The sequence below is a fragment of the Balaenoptera acutorostrata genome, chromosome 14, assembly GCF_949987535.1.
Source record: "Balaenoptera acutorostrata chromosome 14, mBalAcu1.1, whole genome shotgun sequence".
In the NCBI taxonomy this organism is placed as follows: Eukaryota; Metazoa; Chordata; class Mammalia; order Artiodactyla; family Balaenopteridae; genus Balaenoptera; species Balaenoptera acutorostrata.
Window position 1 is genome coordinate 15,206,615 of NC_080077.1, and position 19,113 is coordinate 15,225,727.

General features: G+C 45.0%; 1 protein-coding gene across 2 annotated transcripts in view; it reads right to left on the minus strand.

Moving 5' to 3' along the window:
* Positions 1–2,758: 2,758 nt before the first annotated feature.
* Positions 2,759–19,113, minus strand: part of AKAP12 (A-kinase anchoring protein 12) — a 101,577-nt gene continuing 85,222 nt past the window's right edge. For both annotated transcript variants that reach the window (XM_057527565.1, XM_007196875.3), the window contains 2 exons: positions 4,820–9,818; positions 2,759–3,812 (listed from right to left, as the gene is read on the minus strand). In XM_057527565.1, the coding sequence (XP_057383548.1) occupies positions 4,828–9,818 (4,991 nt within the window). In that variant the 3' untranslated portion in view covers positions 2,759–3,812; positions 4,820–4,827. The remainder of the gene's footprint in view (positions 3,813–4,819; positions 9,819–19,113) is intronic.

Below are 19,113 nucleotides of genomic sequence, written 5' to 3' on the forward strand. Positions count from 1 at the left end.
GTGCTTGTCAATTATACCAAGTTATTTGGGATTATTAGAACAAACAAGAAAACGCACAGGGGTGAGTTAGAGCTAGGACTTAGCACTCAATATCCTGTTGTGGAAAATAACACCTTGGGTCCTAATTTCATCATTTATGAAATGTTACTCTACCTCTGGTCTCCAAATATGAGTACAATATAAGGAAGCTTCTCTTAAGTTACATGTAGTACTTCTCGTGTTAAAATTTTTCATGTCAACAAGAAACAGGAGAATATGCGAAGTCATGAGATTACCTCAGTCCTAAGTGTAGGCTACTGTACAGATGCCTGTTATATTTAAATATCAAAAAAAGGGGTTGATTTCTAAGCTGTGACAGCACTAACCAAAAAAAAAGTCATGATTATCTTTATCTTCACCACCATGCCACCCCCAAGTCCTGGTCACCTTAGCTAAAACCTGTGCTATCACATAAGGGCTGGTGATCTATATCTCAACTTTCTTATTTGTAAAAGGAGAGCCAGGTCATTTTCCTAATTGTAAGAGATGGTAAGGAATTTGGTGATGAGGAGAAAACTTGCATTTGCGCAAAAATTGTGCCAGGCTATCCAGCAGATTCATCTCCAGAATCACACTAGAAATGAAGACATGTGACATTGGTCACATTCAGGTGCCAACTTCTTACTTCCTGGGAATCCTTGGACTGTGTCCATTTCCTTTCTTGCAGTTGGATGAGGGGTTTCTAACTCTGGTTCTGGTTACCGGTTGGGATTTCAGTGTGTGGCTATCCAAAAACTACATGAAACTGTGTTCCTTTTAGGGAGTTGGAGGTGCGCCAAAGGTTTAATGAGAGTCTAATTAAAGGGACCCTGACCCAAAAAGGTGAAGAATCACTGATAGAGACTTCTGTGCACTCACACAATCTGAGATACATTCCAAACTCCCACGAAGCTTTGTGGACAGTATCTTAAAGGATGATTTAGTTAAAAGTAGAAGTGAAATGTGTGATGAATCTCATTAACAGCTAAGAGCAATCAAAACTGAATTATGGTGAAATTATAGAAAGAAAATCCATGGCATTTAATTAGGTTGCATTTTATTTAGATAAATGAAAATTTGCCCCCCAAACAGAACTAAGAATCAAATACTGTCTCAGATTAAAAAGGAAACTGCTAAGCTTGAAGCTTACACTGAAAAGCTAAAATTTCCAGCCCTTCACTCACTACCTGTAGTTCCAAACATCAAAGGAAAATACCGGAAAAAAAGTTATCTGTGTGACAGAGAGAGGCAACTCGGGTGTACCATTAGCAAAAGAACCTGAGGGGCAACATTTTATATTCTTCGATTACAAGAAATGGCGAGAGTTTACAAGTCTTGCATTGCTTTCTATTGAACATGGCTCCATAGTAATGCCAAAAATAGCAAAGTTTAGGCACTTGCTCCAACTTCTGCAGTTTGCATTTGATTATTACGCACTTCACAAATTAACAGCAGCTTTAGAGTTATAATACAGAATTGTATTTCCTGCTACTGCTAATAGCATTCCTCCTGTTAATAAAACAATGATGCTTAATGGACATAGGTCCAGAGCTTGTACGGAAGTAACCCAGGGCACATCAAGAGCACAGTCACGAAGCAACCACCACTGGAAAACCAACTGTGATGGCCAGAATGACCTGGCCACGTGTATTAAGACAAGACCAAATACAAATGGGATGAAGTGGCAGGATGGAATTTAAACCCCCCAAAAATGATTACCACAAACTACACAAATCTTTAATCTGTTCAAAACAGCACGAAGTTTCTTCCTGCCGTAGAAAGGAAGTCAGTTGATATTTAGAAGGATAATGGACTCCTTAAAAACTGCTACCATCTCCAAATTTCAGTTGATCTTCAAAAATTGACACCAGCATTTGGATTTTTTTAAAGTACCAAGTTGGGAAAAGAAATATCTTTAGATCAGAGGGTGTTTTTTTAATTTGGGGATTTTCAAGTTTAGTAATTAAGCACAAGTGGCTATTATATGTGTGAAAAACTCCCAAAAAGATACTAAATGTTTTCCAACTACAAGACCATATGCTGTTACCATGAGGGGGTCTTTCTAATATGGCCAACTTTTTTATCGTAGTCAGGTTTGTTGGTTTATGAGAAACTACTTTCCAGTTTTGACAGCAAACTGTCTTTCTGCTAAAAGACTATTCTAGTTTTGCTAGAATGTTATACTTCAAAATAATTTAATTGGCAGTTGAAATTTAAGTTCTCAAACTGGAGTACTGAGTTTGAGTACAATTTAAGAAGTGTGCACACCAGGCCAGTGCTACCCATGAAAAACTGGGACTTTCTGGTAGATGGGGGACTGTTCTTTGTGTGGCACTTGTCTGACAGAATCCTTTAGGTATTAGCGTGAATCAGAAATCATTTTGACACTTTAAAAATTTTTTCCAAGATCACCTGTTAAGTAAGGCATTTTTACTACTAAGCCTTCTTAAAATGTCTTTCTAGAGACATTTGTCATTAACAGATATTAACAAAGAAAACTGACTTTTTCAGGAAGGCACCACCAGATGGTAGCATTGTTTCAGTACCGTCAATCTAAAAAGCTCCTGGTTTATTTCAGCGGATCCCTCTCTGCCTCTGACTTCCTCTGATCCCCAACTCAAACTGGTGTAAACTGGTGGCATCGTGTAGTGACTACATTAGAAACTTCTAGCTTCTCTGCTTTTAGAATGCAGTAAACATATGTCCCAGGCTTCCTATTATCTAATAAATCCAACAAATCTAAGTGAAGCAAATGTTTTATTGAAATCAGTTGTCAAATCACAATTTATCCAAATGATAATGCTACATTGTTCTTAAGAGTGGGCACAGATCCGGCACAGACACAATCCGGCATCTATCAAAACACCATCTGTAAAGAACCTGACTTATTTCATGCTGTGTGTGAATGTGGTCCAGCATAGAAGGTAGACTCAAAACCAGTTGATTTTTTTCTTGATAACATGAAAAACATTTCACTACTTTGCCTCAAAATTAAGCACACTCATCTGTCCGTAACAACCGCATAACAATTAGCAGAGAAGACTTCAAATTAATCTGCTACTGAAAAAAACTTCCTTCCAACCTCCACTGGGGGGACAGAAAGAAAGATTTCCCAGTAACAATGGAACATTCTGTATGTTTCCCCCCCAAAAACACTTTTTATTTTTAGTGCACTGTGCATAATAGGAAAGTGACCAATTTCAGAGTGATACTAAACACTCTGAAAGGACATAACCCTTAGTGAATTTTAAAACAAGAAGTGTAGCTTCTGATCAGGAATGTTAATTCTAGGAAGCTCTGTTTTCAAAGGTTGTAACTGAGGCAGACAGCTTCCTGAGACTTCACTGTGGTGACATGCCCCGTCGTATACTGTGTGATACAGAAGGAATGCACTATACTGTAATGACCTTAAACATTAAGAAAAAAATATACAATAGATACAGAAGGAGGATTACTTAAAACATACACTTAAATACATAAAGAATGATACTCCAGTTTGAGAAGCAGAACTAGGTATTGCCAACTCCAGTTCCGGGCTAAGAATTAAGGACCTTGAATCAGAAACATTATATGGTACCAAGGGAAAATATCAGGGTGGTCTTGAAAGGAAGAAATGTTATCTGGCTACAGCTCCCGATGAAGCCTCAGGATTGTCAGGGGTTCTCTAGAAATGAGAGCAGTTGATGTTTCTGTTCTTCCGTTCCCAAAGTTCTGTAAGATTGGTCTCGTCAGCAGCATTCGTTTTCTTCTCCCACTCGTCTTCACATTCTGGTCTTGCAAATACACAACTGTAACTGTAGAAGGAAGTCAGAATCAAAAGTAAATAACATCTCTTTCGCCTCCCTCTTTTATTCAACAACAGAAGAGTTGTGAAAGTGAGTTGCAGCCAATGGGAACCCTAGTGAAAACCACAGTTTAACTCTGTAAGAAAGAAAGATGGTGAAGGTCCATAATACAGCATCCTTTGCTACCCGAACACCAGTAGGCAGGCTCTCACATGCCCTGGAAATTTTTTTAACTGCTTCTTACTACTGCTGGAAGAAATCCAAGTTTTCCCAGAGAGCTATAAACTAAGTTTCAAGCACTATCTTATAAACCTACTTTGGACTTCTAGTTATTAAAAAAAATGCAACAAAGTAGCTGTGAGCACAACATATTTCTTATGTCTTTGAGCCAAACACACACACAGTCACACTGGGGGTAAAACGAAGTCATTACTTTCAGGACACCAGTAAGACTGAAGAGCATGTCAATAAGAAAAAGGAAACTAACCCTGGGGGCTTCCCTGGTGGCGAGTGGTTAAGAATCTGCCTGCCAGTGCAGGGGACACGGATTCGAGCCCTGGTCCAGGAAGATCCCACAAGCCACGGAGCAACTAAGCCCATGCACCACAACTACTGAGCCTGTGCTCTAGAGCCCGTGAGCTGCAACTACTGAGCCTGCATGCCACAACTACTGAAGCCCGCATGCTTAGAGCCTGTGCTCCGCAACAAGAGAAGCTGCTGGAGTGAGAAGCCCACGCACCGCGACAAAGAGGAGCCCCGTTCGCCGCAACTAGGGAAATCCCACGCGCAGCAACGAAGACCCAATGCAGCCAAAAATTAATTAAATAAATAAACAAATAAATTTTTAAAAAGGGAAACTAACCTGGATCTCTTAGTCTGGTTGAGGGTTATTTCCCCAGATGTAGGTTCTGCATAAAATCCTAATTATTTGAATCCCTGCTTCCCTCATAACAAATCTGCCATCAGATGACAGAAAAGAGGGCAAAATTACTTTCAAAAAAAAGGAAGTTACTTACGTGATGTTTTAGGATTCTGTGGGTTCCGGTTTTGCCGGTTCTCTCTCTTGGTCCTGTGTCTCCTCCTGCGTTTGTGTTTTGATCTCTTTTTCTGACTCGCTCTGCCCTTTTTCTTCCTGAAATTCTACTTCCTGGCCATCTCCCTTCTCTTTCAGTTTGGGTCCAATTGTATCTGGAGACTCGCTGGTTGAGCCTCCTGATGCCTCAGCATCTTCCGGGGCTGAGGTTTGGTTCCCGGGGTCATCAGCAGCGTCACCTTTTTCATCTTCTTGGGATTCAAACGGTGACGACTTCTCTGTTCTTTCTCCAAACCCGGCACCACCGTCATCTTCTGGCACAGACTTTGTTTCAGGGGCTTCTCTCTTTTCCTTGGATGGGAAAGCTACCTCTTCAAGCTGCTGGCCACCTACCCGGGAACTTTCTACCCTAGTGGCCGCCATCTTCTCTAAAGCTTCATTCACATCTTTGGAAACATCTGGATGTGTGTGTTCCCCGGCACTTAGTGGGGACTCCTCTTTGGCTTCAATGGTTTGTGTTTCATCCAATGTGCAGGCCTGAAGTTTGCTTTCTTCTTTCTCGATTTTCTGCCCAGCCTCCTGGCTGTCAGCTTCCATCAGTTGAGCCTGGGTCTGGAAAGCAGCGGCCGTTTCTTCTGTACTCCCCAACTGGTCAACAACTGTCTGAATTACGTTTTGTACAAGCTTGCAGCTCTCTGTCTGAAGTTTCAAAATCTCATTTTCAGCCTTTAAATCTTCCTCTCTTGTTTTGCTTACTCTGCCTTCCTGACAACCAACCTGCTCACTGTCTCCATCTGACTCCCATTTCTGTGATGTGGTTTTATCTCCTTCCAGGTCAGCGATGATGCCTTTTTCAGGCGTAACAGATACTATTACCGGTATTGATACGGCCTGAGACTCAGTCCCTGTGGGCACCGCATCTTCTCCCGGCTGAGCAGGAGAGACTTCGTCTTTTTCTGAGGACTTTTCTTCCGGTACTAAACGTGCCTCTGCAGATTCCAAAGTTTCCGCTGTTTCTAAAACCTTGATAGCTTCTGCTAAGACCTTCTCCCCCACTGCTGCAGCTGCTAGAGCTAATGATGCCTCAGAGCTTTGAACTTGAATTTCTGTGCATGCCTCTTCCTCGTGAACGGGCAGAGAAGAACTTCCTTCAAAACTGATGACTTCCTTTTCCCCGTCTATGACGGTTACATTCACTGCCTGAACCAGTTGCTTAGTGAGCTCTTCACATGTGGTAACAGCTGGTTTGCACTCAAGTTTCTCTTCATTTACTTGAGTTGGCTCTAATTCCGTTTTGTCCCTTTCCACTTCAACTACCCTCTCTCTCTCCACTGGGGTTGGAAGAGACTTAGCAGGACTCTGGAGTTGGAGATCATCATTCTGAAATTCAGCTTTTTTCGTAACTTCATCCTCAAGGGCAACTTCAGTTATCTTTTTCTCGGTTATCTCTGTGTCAGCAGACACCACAAGTCCTTCGACAGATGGCTCCTCTTTGGTTTCCTCATCAGCACATCGGCCAGCCTCTTGAATCACCTCAGTCTTTGAAAGGATGGGTACAGTTTCCACTGTTACCTCTTTATCTGTATGTTCTAGAACCTCTTCCATTTCTGAATGCTTTTCTTCCTGGGATTGAAAATTGGAAGGTTCTGGAGGCTTCTCTTTCAGTGCAGGAAGTGCCTCACCTTCTGTGACCTGGTATTGGGTACCGGATGGAACCTCACCATCTTCATCGATTTCCATGATCTTGGTCTGCTGGCTTACATTTGTAGCTTCAAAATCTGCTACTGGGGTGCTTCCATTGGTCTCACTGTCTGTGAGGGTTTCAGCTGAGTCAGGAGCAACAGCCTGTTCTGGGACAGTCTCTGGTTTTACCGCAGCCACGGTTTCAGCTGGACAAGTGCTTGTAAGCTCCCTGGCCTCTGCACTCTCTGTGCCTGGAGGAACTTTTTCCAAGCTTTCTGGGGTGGCCTGTACAATCACCGGCCCCTGTGTCAAAGTCTCAGTTTTCGTTTCTTGTACATGTACTTTGGATGCTCCATCCATTGCTTCCTTCCAATCGAGTGCATGAGAATCCTCTTCTGCTTCTTCCACCTGCTCCAGTATTTTTGCTTGTCCTTTCTGGGTTGTCTGGATGGTGTCGTCTAGCCCTCTGGCGTCAGGCAGCTGTGATTCTTCTTTAACTTTTTCTGCAACGGCCTGCAGCACCTCTTGGGTCCTCTTCGCCTGGTCTTCCATGTCGGGCACGCTGCCCTCCACCTCCTGAACCGGTGTTGCTTCCTCGGTGGTGTCTGGAAAGTCGGTTAACTGGGAAACAGCCGAAACCATGTCGGTGGTCTCTTCAGCACCAGAGGCTTCTGTGGCTTCTTCAGCACAGGATGCCTCTGTGGTTTCTGCGGCCGTCAGAGCTTCAGGGGCCAATTCCACCTTGCTGGCGATTGTGTCATCAGTGGCCTCCTGGCTCTCTGGCAGCGTTTTGGTATCGACGGGGGTTTCCTCTGCAACGACTTCTTCTTCAAATACCTCCCCAGATGGTGACTTGTCTTCGTCTTCTGCTTGTTCAAGAGGTTCTGTCACCGAAGCAGAGATCCAGGAAGGTGCCCTTTCTTCGATGTTGGTAACGGCCCTTGTCCCGTCCATGACAGCCACAGTCACGGTGTGAACCAGACTCTTGCTGAGCTCCTCTGACACATCGACAGCCAGCCTCTGCTCGGGGCCCTCCTCGCTCTTCGGAGCCTGCTGTGCTTCTGTTTTCTCCCTTTCCACCGCATCGTACTCGGACAGAGGCACCACGGCTGGAACGTCCGAATCGTCCTCGTTGACCTCCGTTGGGCCCGTATCTTCCATCGTCGCTTGTTCTTGTTTCCCATCCAGCCTTTTCTTCCTTCGCCCAGGAATAAACTTCCTGATTGAAACCCAAGACTCTTCTTTCCCCAGCTCAGCATCTGAGGCTGAATATTCTAGGCCAGACCCAGCTACCAAGTCCTCGCTTTTCTCTTCCAGTTTTGACTTCGATTTTTTTCTCGAGGTGACTAATCTTTTAAATGACTCCCAGGTGGAGACACCCTCCCCTTCGCAGGGGCTGCTGGCCTGCTCGGGTGAGGAACTTCCTGGGGGCTGGTCGTGGTCTTGGGAGCCGGCAGGGAGCGCGTCTGGGCCCGGCTCCCTGTCTCTCCCTGCTTCCTCTGGTTTTTGGCTGTCTCCTCCTCCCAGGGGTTTTGGTCCCCCTTCGTCGTCGGAAGAGGATGCTTTTCTTGCTCTTTTCTTGGATGACCCCACACAAATCAGAGCTTCCCAGGACACGGAGGTGTCAACCTTGCGCTTTGGCTCTTCCGGCTTCTGCTCCTCTCCGTTTCCCTTCCCCTCTTCCTGCACTTCAGAGGCGGCGCTCTCCGTGGAGGACAGGGTGGCGCTCTTGACCTTGTCCACTTCGTCCTCCTTGTCACTTTCAGAGAGCCTTCTCACCCGTTTCTTGGGCGTCACCATCTTTTTGAAAGATGCCCAGGGGGTAACACCTTCCCTCTTCTTCTCTCCGTCGGAAGTGGTCCCTTCCTCCGTCTCCCCGTCCTGGGGGGCCTCGGCTACGCCTTTCTCCAGGCACGTGATCTCCTCGGGCTCTTCGGGGGACGAGGCCGAGCTCTCGGCCTTGGGTTCGTCTGGACTGTCGGGAGAATCCGCTGAGGCTGGATGCTGCTCCCTGGACTCCTCATCTCCTCCTCTTTTCACTTTCTGTTTCTTTCCAGAGAGCTTTTTTAAGCCGCTGCTAGTGAACAGCTTCTTTAAAGGGCTTCCCTGCACCTTAACTCTCTCCTGCGAGGACGACATTTCCGCCTCCCCGACGATGCCCTCAGGGGGCGTGGGCGGCGCTTTCGCGTCTGCGCCTGCGCCGAGCTCGGCCGGCTGGGCATGGTCCCCGCTGGCGGCGCCCGCCTCTTCCTCCATCCTCAGCCGCGCCTCCGTGGGCTCGGCGTCCTGGAGGTCGGCGTCCGTTTCAAGCGTTTGCTCAGGCGGCGAGGGCTCTACTATTTCTTCCGCCTGGGCTTTCTGCTCCTCCGTGTCCTTCTCTGCAGTGCTGACGTGGACCTCCGCGACAATCTCTACTTTTTCATCGAATACTTCCGTTGCTAACGGGGCGGGTTTCTCTTCGGGAGGTGCTTGCACTTGGTCTTCGGGGGGCAGCTCCACTTTTTCATACTCAGCCGACAGCCTGGCATCCTGGGCACTCTCGCGGGCCTCCTGTGAGGGCGGCCGCTCGGAGAGATCTTCCGTCTTCTCGTTTTCTTCTGTGTCTGCCTTTTCTGGCTCTTGCTCCTTTTTCTTCTCTGAAGCCTCCAGCTCATCCTCCCGAGCCTTCCTGAAACTGGTCTTTTTTCGCCAGCCGGCCCAACCTTGAGTGAAGAATTTTTTGAAGGGCGATGCGGTTTCGCTGGCCACTGGACTCGTCGGAGAGTCTGGAGATCTGGCGGGTTCTTTCTCTTGTTCTTCTTCTCCTTCGTCTTTGCCTTCCTCAGCTGGTGGAGCGGACTCCGCCTGAAGGGAGACTTCTGGGCGGCTCTGCTCGTGTCTGGGCGTCTCTTCGGGTTTCTCTGTGGACTCTTTCAGTTCAGTGTCTTTGGGTGTCGCGTCCCCCGTCTCCTGGCTGGGCTCCCGGTGATCACCAGCCCCGTCGGACCCTCCTGGCCCTCCGTCTTCCTCCTTTTTGACGGTGAGGAGCTGCACAGCGTCAGACTTTTCTGTCTTATCCTTTTTCACAGTGAATTTGAAGCCGACAAACTTGAACACCTTCTTAAATCCTACGTCGTTCGCCTGGGCCTCAGCGGGTTGCGTCAGCTCGTCTACACTGCTTTCTGAGGCAGGGGTCTGTTCCATCGTCTCAGGCATTTCCTCCTGCTCCTCCTTCGTTTTGTCTTGAACTGCTGCTGAGTCAGCAGCCATGTCTTTGTCTGAGTCCCTTTCACTCGCATCTTCAGACTCTCTCTGTCCAACTATTAACAAAAAAAAAAGAGAGAGAGGGGGTGGGGAAGAAAAAGGTTGAAAATGATTACAATTCAAGACAATTAAATATTTAAAAAACACGGCCAATGAATACTTTCTTTAACATCAGTCAGTTCCAAGATCGGGTAACGGTCTTACCAGTATCTGTAAATCTCAATAGATTAGGCAAAAAAATTAGTTATAGGTAAAGCGGCCGCAACATCACTAAGGGTAGGTCAACCAGACGGCGTATGCAAAATGGAATCACACATCACACCTAGGATCTAGAATCCATCAAGCTTTAAAGATAACTTCCACTTTATAGGAAATATAAGGTTAGAGAAACTAAGCTAAATAAGTACCTAGACAAATCTAAAGGAGGGGCATTCTATGTGATAACTACCTGGCCTGTTCAACAAGTCCCCAAAGGCGACCAGAGCTCCTTGGGGAAATTCTGGGCTAGGTCAGGGAAAGTACAAGGAACATTTTATTGCGACAAAAGGGGGTGCTCAAAAGCTTGGGGGGCTGGTGCATATCCAAAGGACACAGGAGCCAGCTTGAAAGGGCTCCTGCTGGCCAAACTTTGAAGCGTAAAAAAATAACAACAATGATAGGTTATAATACATTGAATAAAAATAGAAACTATGAACCAAGAGTGACACTACAAATACAACATTGTAAATCAACTATACTTCAATTAAAAAAGAGTGATACCGGCTTCCCTGGTGGCGCAGTGGTTGAGAATCCCCTGCCAATGCAGGGGACACGGGTTCAAGCCCTGGTCCGGGAAGATCCCACATGCCGCGGAGCAACTGGGCCCGTGAGCCACAACTACTGAGCCTGCGCGTCTGGAGCCTGTGCTCCGCAACAAGAGAGGCCGTGATAGTGAGAGGCCCGCGCACCGCGATGAAGAGTGGCCCCCGCTTGCCGCAACTAGAGAAAGCCCTCGCACAGAAACGAAGACCCAACACAGCCAAAAATAAATAAATTTATTAAAAAAAAAAAAAAAAAAGAGTGATAACAAAAAAGTAAATGTGAAGCAGGGGATACTTCCTTATGAAAAAACGCCAATCAATAAATTTAGATATAACTTCCACTTTGGTCCTTAGAGTCATTTCTTTAGAATTCAGAATTCTACCACATCAAGATTCATATTTATTAAGGACGAGAGTTAAGAAAAACGGTTCTTTTATAGACAATTGCTCAGGCTCTTCCTAGGCCGCAGCAAACTGCCGTTCAGCCTTGAAAATGCAGAGCATCACTGTCTCTGAACACGTATTTGTATCATTCATCAAACAATTAACTTAAAGGAAATAATATAAGTGGATTTTCGCTTGCAGTTAATTTGGAGAGGAGAAAGCCATGTTTTACTTCACTTCAACTGTAGGGTCAACTGAACTGAACTTTTTCAGTTGCTTAGAAAAATAAAAATAATTTCTCATTATATAAAATAAATGCAACACTGTTTCATGGCCAATGAGGTTACTCTTTTGAATGTTGGCCTGACTGAAGGCATTTGGAACTAGTCATATCACTATTAAAATCAGCTATTCAGAAACAAATTTTAAAAAGACAGGAGTTAGGGGGAAAGTTTTTAATAGATGAGACTTGGAAGCAAAGCAAGGAAATTGACTGGCTGTAGCTTAAGCGGTTGCCTTATTTGATAAAGCCTAGTGGCTGTTTGTCAGTAGGCTTAGAAAAACCACGTTTACTAACAACATTCTAATAACTCATTCAGTCAAGAATCAAGAGATGCTAAAACTTTTGGGTGAAAGGTTTCCAGCACACTTACAGTTTTAGAGTATCAACACACAGATTTCTTCATTTCAAAAGCAACAACTTCCTTTATAATGGAGAAATCTGCCAGGCACCACCTTAACCAAGCGATCAGAATTAACATCTCCAGTAATGGGACAAAACTGTCATCATGCTTCGTGATGTGAGGCACTGAGAAGGCCAATAAATCACCTACACAGTACTCCTGACAAAAATGTTTAACAGAATTGAATCGTGTGGAAACAGACAACAGCCCACGTTGAAGCCTGGCCTGAAATATAAATGTCGCAAAGGACAAAAATCAAACATAAATACAAATGGATTGTCTGCAAGTAACTTTCAAATAGTTTAAGGAGAGAGAATGAGGGAGTACGGGTAGAGGAGAAAGAAAATGTGGTAAAATATCAGTGAATGGTGAATAAGGTCAAGTGTATATGGGTGTTTATTGTATTTTCCTTTAGGTTTGAATTTTAAAACTTGTTGGGGGTTAAAGAAGCAAGTCAATGTGATTTGATAAAGGGTGGGATTCTGTGCTAAATTTAAAAATTTAAGAAACATAACAACCAGAGACAGCAGGCATGGTCCTGGGTTGGATATTTGTTAGGGCAAGCCAGCTCAATTTTTGGGTCTCCTTGGGATACTCGATGTGAGATTAGAGGAGATGAATTCTTACCAAAATGAAAGGGTAGAAATTTTGACTGAAGAAAAGCAGGTTACCAAACAGTGTATGTACTATGACCTCACTTTGGTTTAAACTCTCTCTCTCTCTCTCCCTCTCTCTCTCTCTCTCACACACACACACACACACACACACACACACACACACACACACCCTCACATACGACTTCTGGAGGATGGGAATGTGATATATTTTAGCTTTGCTTGTCTGAATTTTCTCATTTTCTATTTAGTATTGCTTTCTGTAATAAACAAAAAGGTCAATTAAAACTGACGCACAAAAAGGTCCCAATAATGTTGGAACAACATACTTAATGCCTGCTGCACAAAATGAAGCTTAATAATTATAACCAGTTCCAATACCAGTGCTTAGAACGTGGCAATAAGTATTTGAAATACAGAAATATGTGGAAATACAGAAACCATATGCATATCCAAATGCATAAATTCCTTTAATTTACATCATCTTATTTCTCCAAGAAAATAATTTTATACTTTATGTGAAATATTACAAACCTGTCTACAAATTTCCATTTTACTATTTATTGGGTTTCATTTTGAAAGTGAAGCCTAGAAAGTTCACTGAAAAACTGTCCAAAGTACCACCCAAGTGAAGACCAAAGCCCGCAAGCAGAGCCCTGTTTGAACATGCCTTGTACTGTGCTAGAAATCAACCTAAAGTCCTTTTCCCCTTGCTTTTTCTTTTCTAACATTACCAGATGTATGGCTAATCACAGATAAAACCTGTGACCATCTGGGCCTCTTCTTCTGCAGAGAGGAAGGAAGGATACTGAGGAGGCGCTCTGACCCTGCCCACATACTTACAGGGGTGGGCAGGGCCTCGGCTTTGGTGACAGTGTGTAGTTGTCCCTGTAAGAGTTTTTTTTGGGAGTTTCAGCCAATTCTCATTTTTTTCTAACTGATATCAGCATCTAAGGTAGCATTAAAAAATAATAATAATAAAACTGAACTGAACATTCTTTTTTTTTTTTTGGCCTCGCCACAAGGCTTGCAGGATCTCAGTTCCCCGACCAGGGATTGAACCCAGGCCACGCCAGTGAAAGCTCGGACTCCTAACCACTAGGCAACCAGGGAACTCCCCGAACTGAACATTTTTTTTAAAAATTCATTTATTAATTTATTTATTTTTGGCTGCGTTGGGTCTTCGTTGCTGCCCGTGGGCTTTCTCTAGTTGCGGTGAGCGGGGGCTACTCTTCGTTGCGTTGCACGGGCTTTTCATTGCAGTGCCTTCTCTTGTTGCGGAGCACAGGCTCTAGGAGCATGGGCTTCAGTAGTTGTGGCGCACAGGCTTTAGTTGCTCTGCAGCATGTGGGCTCTTCCCGGACCAAGGCTCGAACCTATGTCTCCCGCACTGGCAGGCAGATTCTTAACCACTGTGCCACCAGGGAAGCCCCCCGAACTGAACATTTTAGGTAAGGAAGGTCTGAAGAAAAACCAACTTGACTACTTTCAAGTACACTTCTTAAAGGGAACTTTTTCCTTTTCTTTTTTAAAAAAATCAATTTGAGAACCAAACACTGAACTCTAGTTAATAACATGCATGCTGAAGTGTTTAGGGGTGAAGCATATTGATGCCTGAAACTTACTTTGCAATGCATAAAAGAGAAGTAAGACGGATTCATGAACAGATACAAGGATGGATAGCTGAAGAGATATGTGAGAAGGCAAGTATGGTAAAACATTAATTATACAATCTAGATAAATATACATGTCTAATATTCACTTTTCTTTCAACTTTTTCATATCTTAAAATTTTTCATAAATAAATAAATTTGGGGGGAAAAGCTCCCCAGGTGATAAAAAAAAATCACTTTGAAATACACATTTGTGACCAACTTTAGACTTTATAAACAATAAAGGAGGACTTCCCTGGTGGCGCAGTGGTTAAGAATCCGTCTGCCAATGCAGGGGACACGGGTTCGATCCCTGGTCGAGGAAGATCCCACATGCCGCGGAGCAACTAAGCCTGTGCGCCACAACTACTGAGCCTGCGTGCCGCAACTATTGAAACCTGCACAGCTAGAGCCCGTGCTCCGCCACATGAAAAGCCACTGCAATGAGAAGCCCGCGCAGTGCAAAGAAGAGTATCCCCCACTCACCACAACAAGAGAAAGCCCGTGCCCAGCAACGAAGACCCAATGCAGCCAAAAATAAATTAATTTTAAAAAAAGGCCCAATACAGCCAAAAATAAATACATTTATTTTTTTAAAAAAATAAAGGAAAAATTACAACCCACATTAAATACTGAGGCAAATATCCCAAGAGAAAGAAAAATTCAGACATATGTGATAGACTGTCCAGAGTATCCAACCCTGACATTCCTTTCCTTCTGGGAACACTTTCTCCCCATTATTTTTTTAAAAGTATGTATAATCTTCTGAAATAAGAAGAATATGCTGTTTATTTATCTCTTGTAAAAATAAAATACAGTGTGTGTGAAAAAAAAAAGAATATGCTGTAAGTTTCCATTTGTTCCTATTATAATCCAGTTTATACAGGTAAGTCTAAGGATTTCTTGAAGTTAAGTGTATTTCGATGAACTACTTTACAAATTTTCCCAATTATAAAAGCATACTCGGGGCTTCCCTGGTGGCGCAGTGGTTGAGAATCTGCCTGCTAATGCAGGGGACACGGGTTCGAGCCCTGGCCTGGGAAGATCCCACATGCCGCGGAGCGGCTAGGCCCGTGAGCCACAACTACTGAGCCTGCGCATCTGGAGCCTGTGCTCCGCAACAAGTGAGGCCGCGACAGTGAGAGGCCCGCGCACCGCGATGAAGAGTGGCCCCCGCTCGCCGCAACTGGAGAAAGCCCTCGCACAGAAACTAAGACCCAACACAGCCATAAATAAATAAATAAATAAATTAAAAAAAAAAAAAAAAAGCATACTCATCAGAGAACTTTCTGCAAACACTTCTAATGCAACACAAGAGATGTGACCTTTCTTTTAAAGATGGATGATACCATTGGAAATACAGTAGAGGAAAAAGTCAAAGCCCAATAATAAACTCTATTCTACTATAAATTTACTAGTAATGCACACATATAAAAATTAAATTTCCTGCCAGCAAGCAGGAGGTAAAAACACTCATTAACTAACCTCTCTAGAAACCATTAGAAAATGCAGAGACGTTTTGCTAACATAGTAGGAGAAAGTAGGTGTTATACACACACCATTTCCCCCCTGTTTCCCCTCCATGCTCCTAAATCTGTGTTGCAATTTGAAACACCTTTTATAAAACTCTGGGATGACTGGAATGTTTACAGTCAAAACTCGGGAAACAAGGATGAACAGCTGCTAACTGGTATTACAAAACAACTATTGATGGTTCCTTATAGCTTAGCAATATTCAGATGTTCTCTTTAGAGTGTTATATGGCTGAACCCATTAAAAAAGAAAAGTAGTTAAGATCACAGGAAAATTTAAAATCCTAACTGGTCAACTGGTCTGCAGTCTCTTTTTACCTAAGTAATCCTAGGAGCTACTATTGTCAGAACAATCTTCCAGACTGGGCAAGGCCCCTGCTGGCCCAGATGATGCCTTTGTGCTTTGTGCAAAAGGCTGGAAAAACCCAACTCAGCCCTGATTTCCACTTGCCTTCTGTACCAGCTAGACCTGTACAGACCTTACAGAGAGGCCCTGTTTCCTAAAATACCCCTTTGATCACATCATGAAGCTAGCTGCCAAACATCCCTAAGGGCTCCAGGATCTAGGGGAGTGTCTTCTAAACTACTAACCTGGCAGCCAAGGCTGTCTAAATTACATTCCTAACACATAAGCCAACTTAAAAAAAAATTTTTTATTGGATATATGCATATGTATAACTGATTCACTTTGCTGTATACCTGAAACTAACACAACATTGTAAATCAACTCTACTCCAACAAAAATAAGCCAACTTTGATCGCACACTTGCGCTTTAGAGGTCTGTAACCTGCCTCAAACCACGTGCGGCCACGTGGCTACCCACTCAGCTGGGAACCCGCAGGTAGTGAAACTTAGATCATTTTTTTTCAGCCTCGTTTCCTATGACTGGGCCAGGCGCTCGGCGTGCTGCAGCCCAAGTAGCAAGGCCTGCTCCGTCCTGTTCTGCATCCCCCATTTTGCTCGCCTGCCTCTGGGCTCTCCGGGGCGGGTGGGGGGTGGGGGGCGGCAACTTTCTGGTCTTGCCTAAATCCTTGTGATTTTTCGAGGCCTGTATCGTTTTCTACCTCGCCCGCCTGCCGGGCAAAGACCTTCCCAGGTGACCCCAGCCTGCACAATCTCTATCCCAATCCTCACCCCCCTCCTTCTAGGCCATTGTCTTCCCGGATGTGTCTCTTTCCGGCAAGAAGCAACATGCAGCCTAGGGCCTCCCTTGCGCTGCGGTTCTGTTTTTCAGTCTCCGGGCGAGGTGCTGCCTCGGAGAGTGCAGGGTTCGGGCACATGCTCCGCGGGCCTCAGCGAACCCTGTGGAGTCCAGAGGGTGGCTCTGCAGCCCTGGGCATGGTGTCCTGTGGTGTCCCTTCCTAACACCCGCCCCTGCGCGCTCCTGCGCCGGCAGCTTGATCAACGCAAGGGAAAGGAGGAAGGATGGAAACCCACACACCCATCTAACTGACACCTCGGGGGGCGCTCCCGGCGATCCGGCCCGCCAGGCCACGGGAAGAACCGCCGCTGGGGGGCGCGAGCTACTCACAACAGATACTCCAGCAGGGCATGGCGCGCGCCGCTGGCCGGCAGGGGCAATCCGACAAGAGGCGCCGGAGGCCCCAGCCTTCCTCTGCCCGCTGCCCCATCGCTGCATGGAGACGCCCCCGGGGGAGTCGCGCGCGTCACAAAGGGCGCAGCCTCCTCGTCAGCCTGGAACGGGAGGCCCTGAGCATCACCCCCAGGGCCCCCTCTTCCAGGCGAAGCACGCTAGATGCCGGAAACCAGCCAAACCTCCCTGGCCAAAGGCCGCCCAACCTCACTGCCGCAGCGTTCCTGTACTGCCTCTCTCTTACCCGCACAACATTCCATCGAGTAGTTGATCCAAAACCCGCATTGCCTATCAGTGGCCCAGGGCATGGCAGGCACCTGTGCCTGGGCGGGTTTGTTTGTAAGTGCTTTAATTTCCTAAGTACTAGAATAAGAACTGGGTTCCCATTACGAAGCTATCATTTCCAATCATAGAGCCTTAGAGCTGGAAAGCAGAGGTCACCTGGTCCCCCCAGCTGGTTTACAGGGGAATAAACTGACTTCAAACATGGTTGTATGTGGGAAATGCAAAACGGTATAGCCACTTGGGAAGACAGTGGGGCAGTTTCTTGCAAAACTAAACACACTCTTACCATCTGATCCAGCAATTATGCTCCTTGGTTTTTCCCTAAATATTCTTGGTATTTACTCATACCCACATCTGGTATGAGTTGAAAACATGTCCACACAAGAACCCACACATGGATGTTTATAGCAGCCTTACTCACATTGCAAAAACTTGGAAGCAACCAAGACGTTCTTCATAGGTGAAAGGATAAGTAAACTGTGGTATATCCAGGCAATAAAATATTATTCAGCACTAAAGACAAGCTAGCAAATCATGAAGACGTGGAGGAGCCTTAACAAGTGCATATTACTAAGTGAAAGGAGCCAAACTGAAAAGGCTACATACTGTACGATTGCAACTCCACGGCATTCTGGAAAAGGCAAAACTGTGGAGACAGTAAAAAGATCAGTGTTACGGGGGTAGGGAGGTGGGAGGGATGAACAGGCAGAGCACGGAGGACTTTTTAGGACGGTGAAATACTCTGCATGATACTCTAGATACATGTCATTATACATTTGTTCAAACCCACAGAATGTACACCACCAAGAGTGAACCAATGTAAACGAACCCACACCAATGTAAACTATGGACTTTGAGTGATATTGATGTCAGTGTAGGCTCATGGATGGTAACAAAGGTACCGCTCTGGTGTGGGACGCTGATAGTGGGAGAGGCTAGGCATGTGTGGGGTTAGGGAGTATATAGGACCTGTACTTTCCACTCTTTCTTGCTGTGACCCTAAAACTGCTCTAAGAAATAAAGTCTATTTTTTACAAAATGGTAAACACAAAGTTTGTCTTTTTTTTTTTTTTTAAATTAATTTATTTAGTTATTTAGTTATGGCTGTGTTGGGTCTTCGTTTCTGTGCGAGGGCTTTCTCCAGTTACGGCAAGTGGGGGCCACTCTTCATCGCGGTGCGCGGGCCTCTCACCACCGCGGCCTCTCTTGTTGCGGAGCACAAGCTCCAGACGCGCAGGCTCAGTAACTGCGGCTCACGGGCTTAGTTGCTCCGTGGCATGTGGGATCCTCCCAGACCAGGGCTCGAACCCGCGTCCCCCGCATCAGCAGGCAGACTCTCAACCACTGCGCCACCAGGGAAGCCCCCAAAGTTTGTCTTTTTAAAAGAAAAATAAACTCCATGTACTCTCAAAGCATTAAAATTCTTATTCTCCAAGCATTGTAACTTTACAATTTGTAAATGCCACTTCTGACAAGAAAAATTATTTAGACATGTCAACACCTACACTTAAGAGAAAAATTGCTATATGTCTGATGTGGACAGCAATTCAAATTCTATTTCAGTGTAAAAAGCGTTTTTTTCATGGTTACAGTCATGAAAGAAGAAAGAACACATATATCCTATGCACCCACTCAAAGATAATGATTCAAAAGATCACCTGAGTACACCTGTAACTTATGTAATATTGTACATCAACTCTACTTCAATAAAAAAAAAACTTTTAATGTTGTAAGATCACCTGACCATCAATTTTGTCACTTTGTCAAGGTAAGGACTGGATAAAAGCAAGAATCAATGGGTGCTGG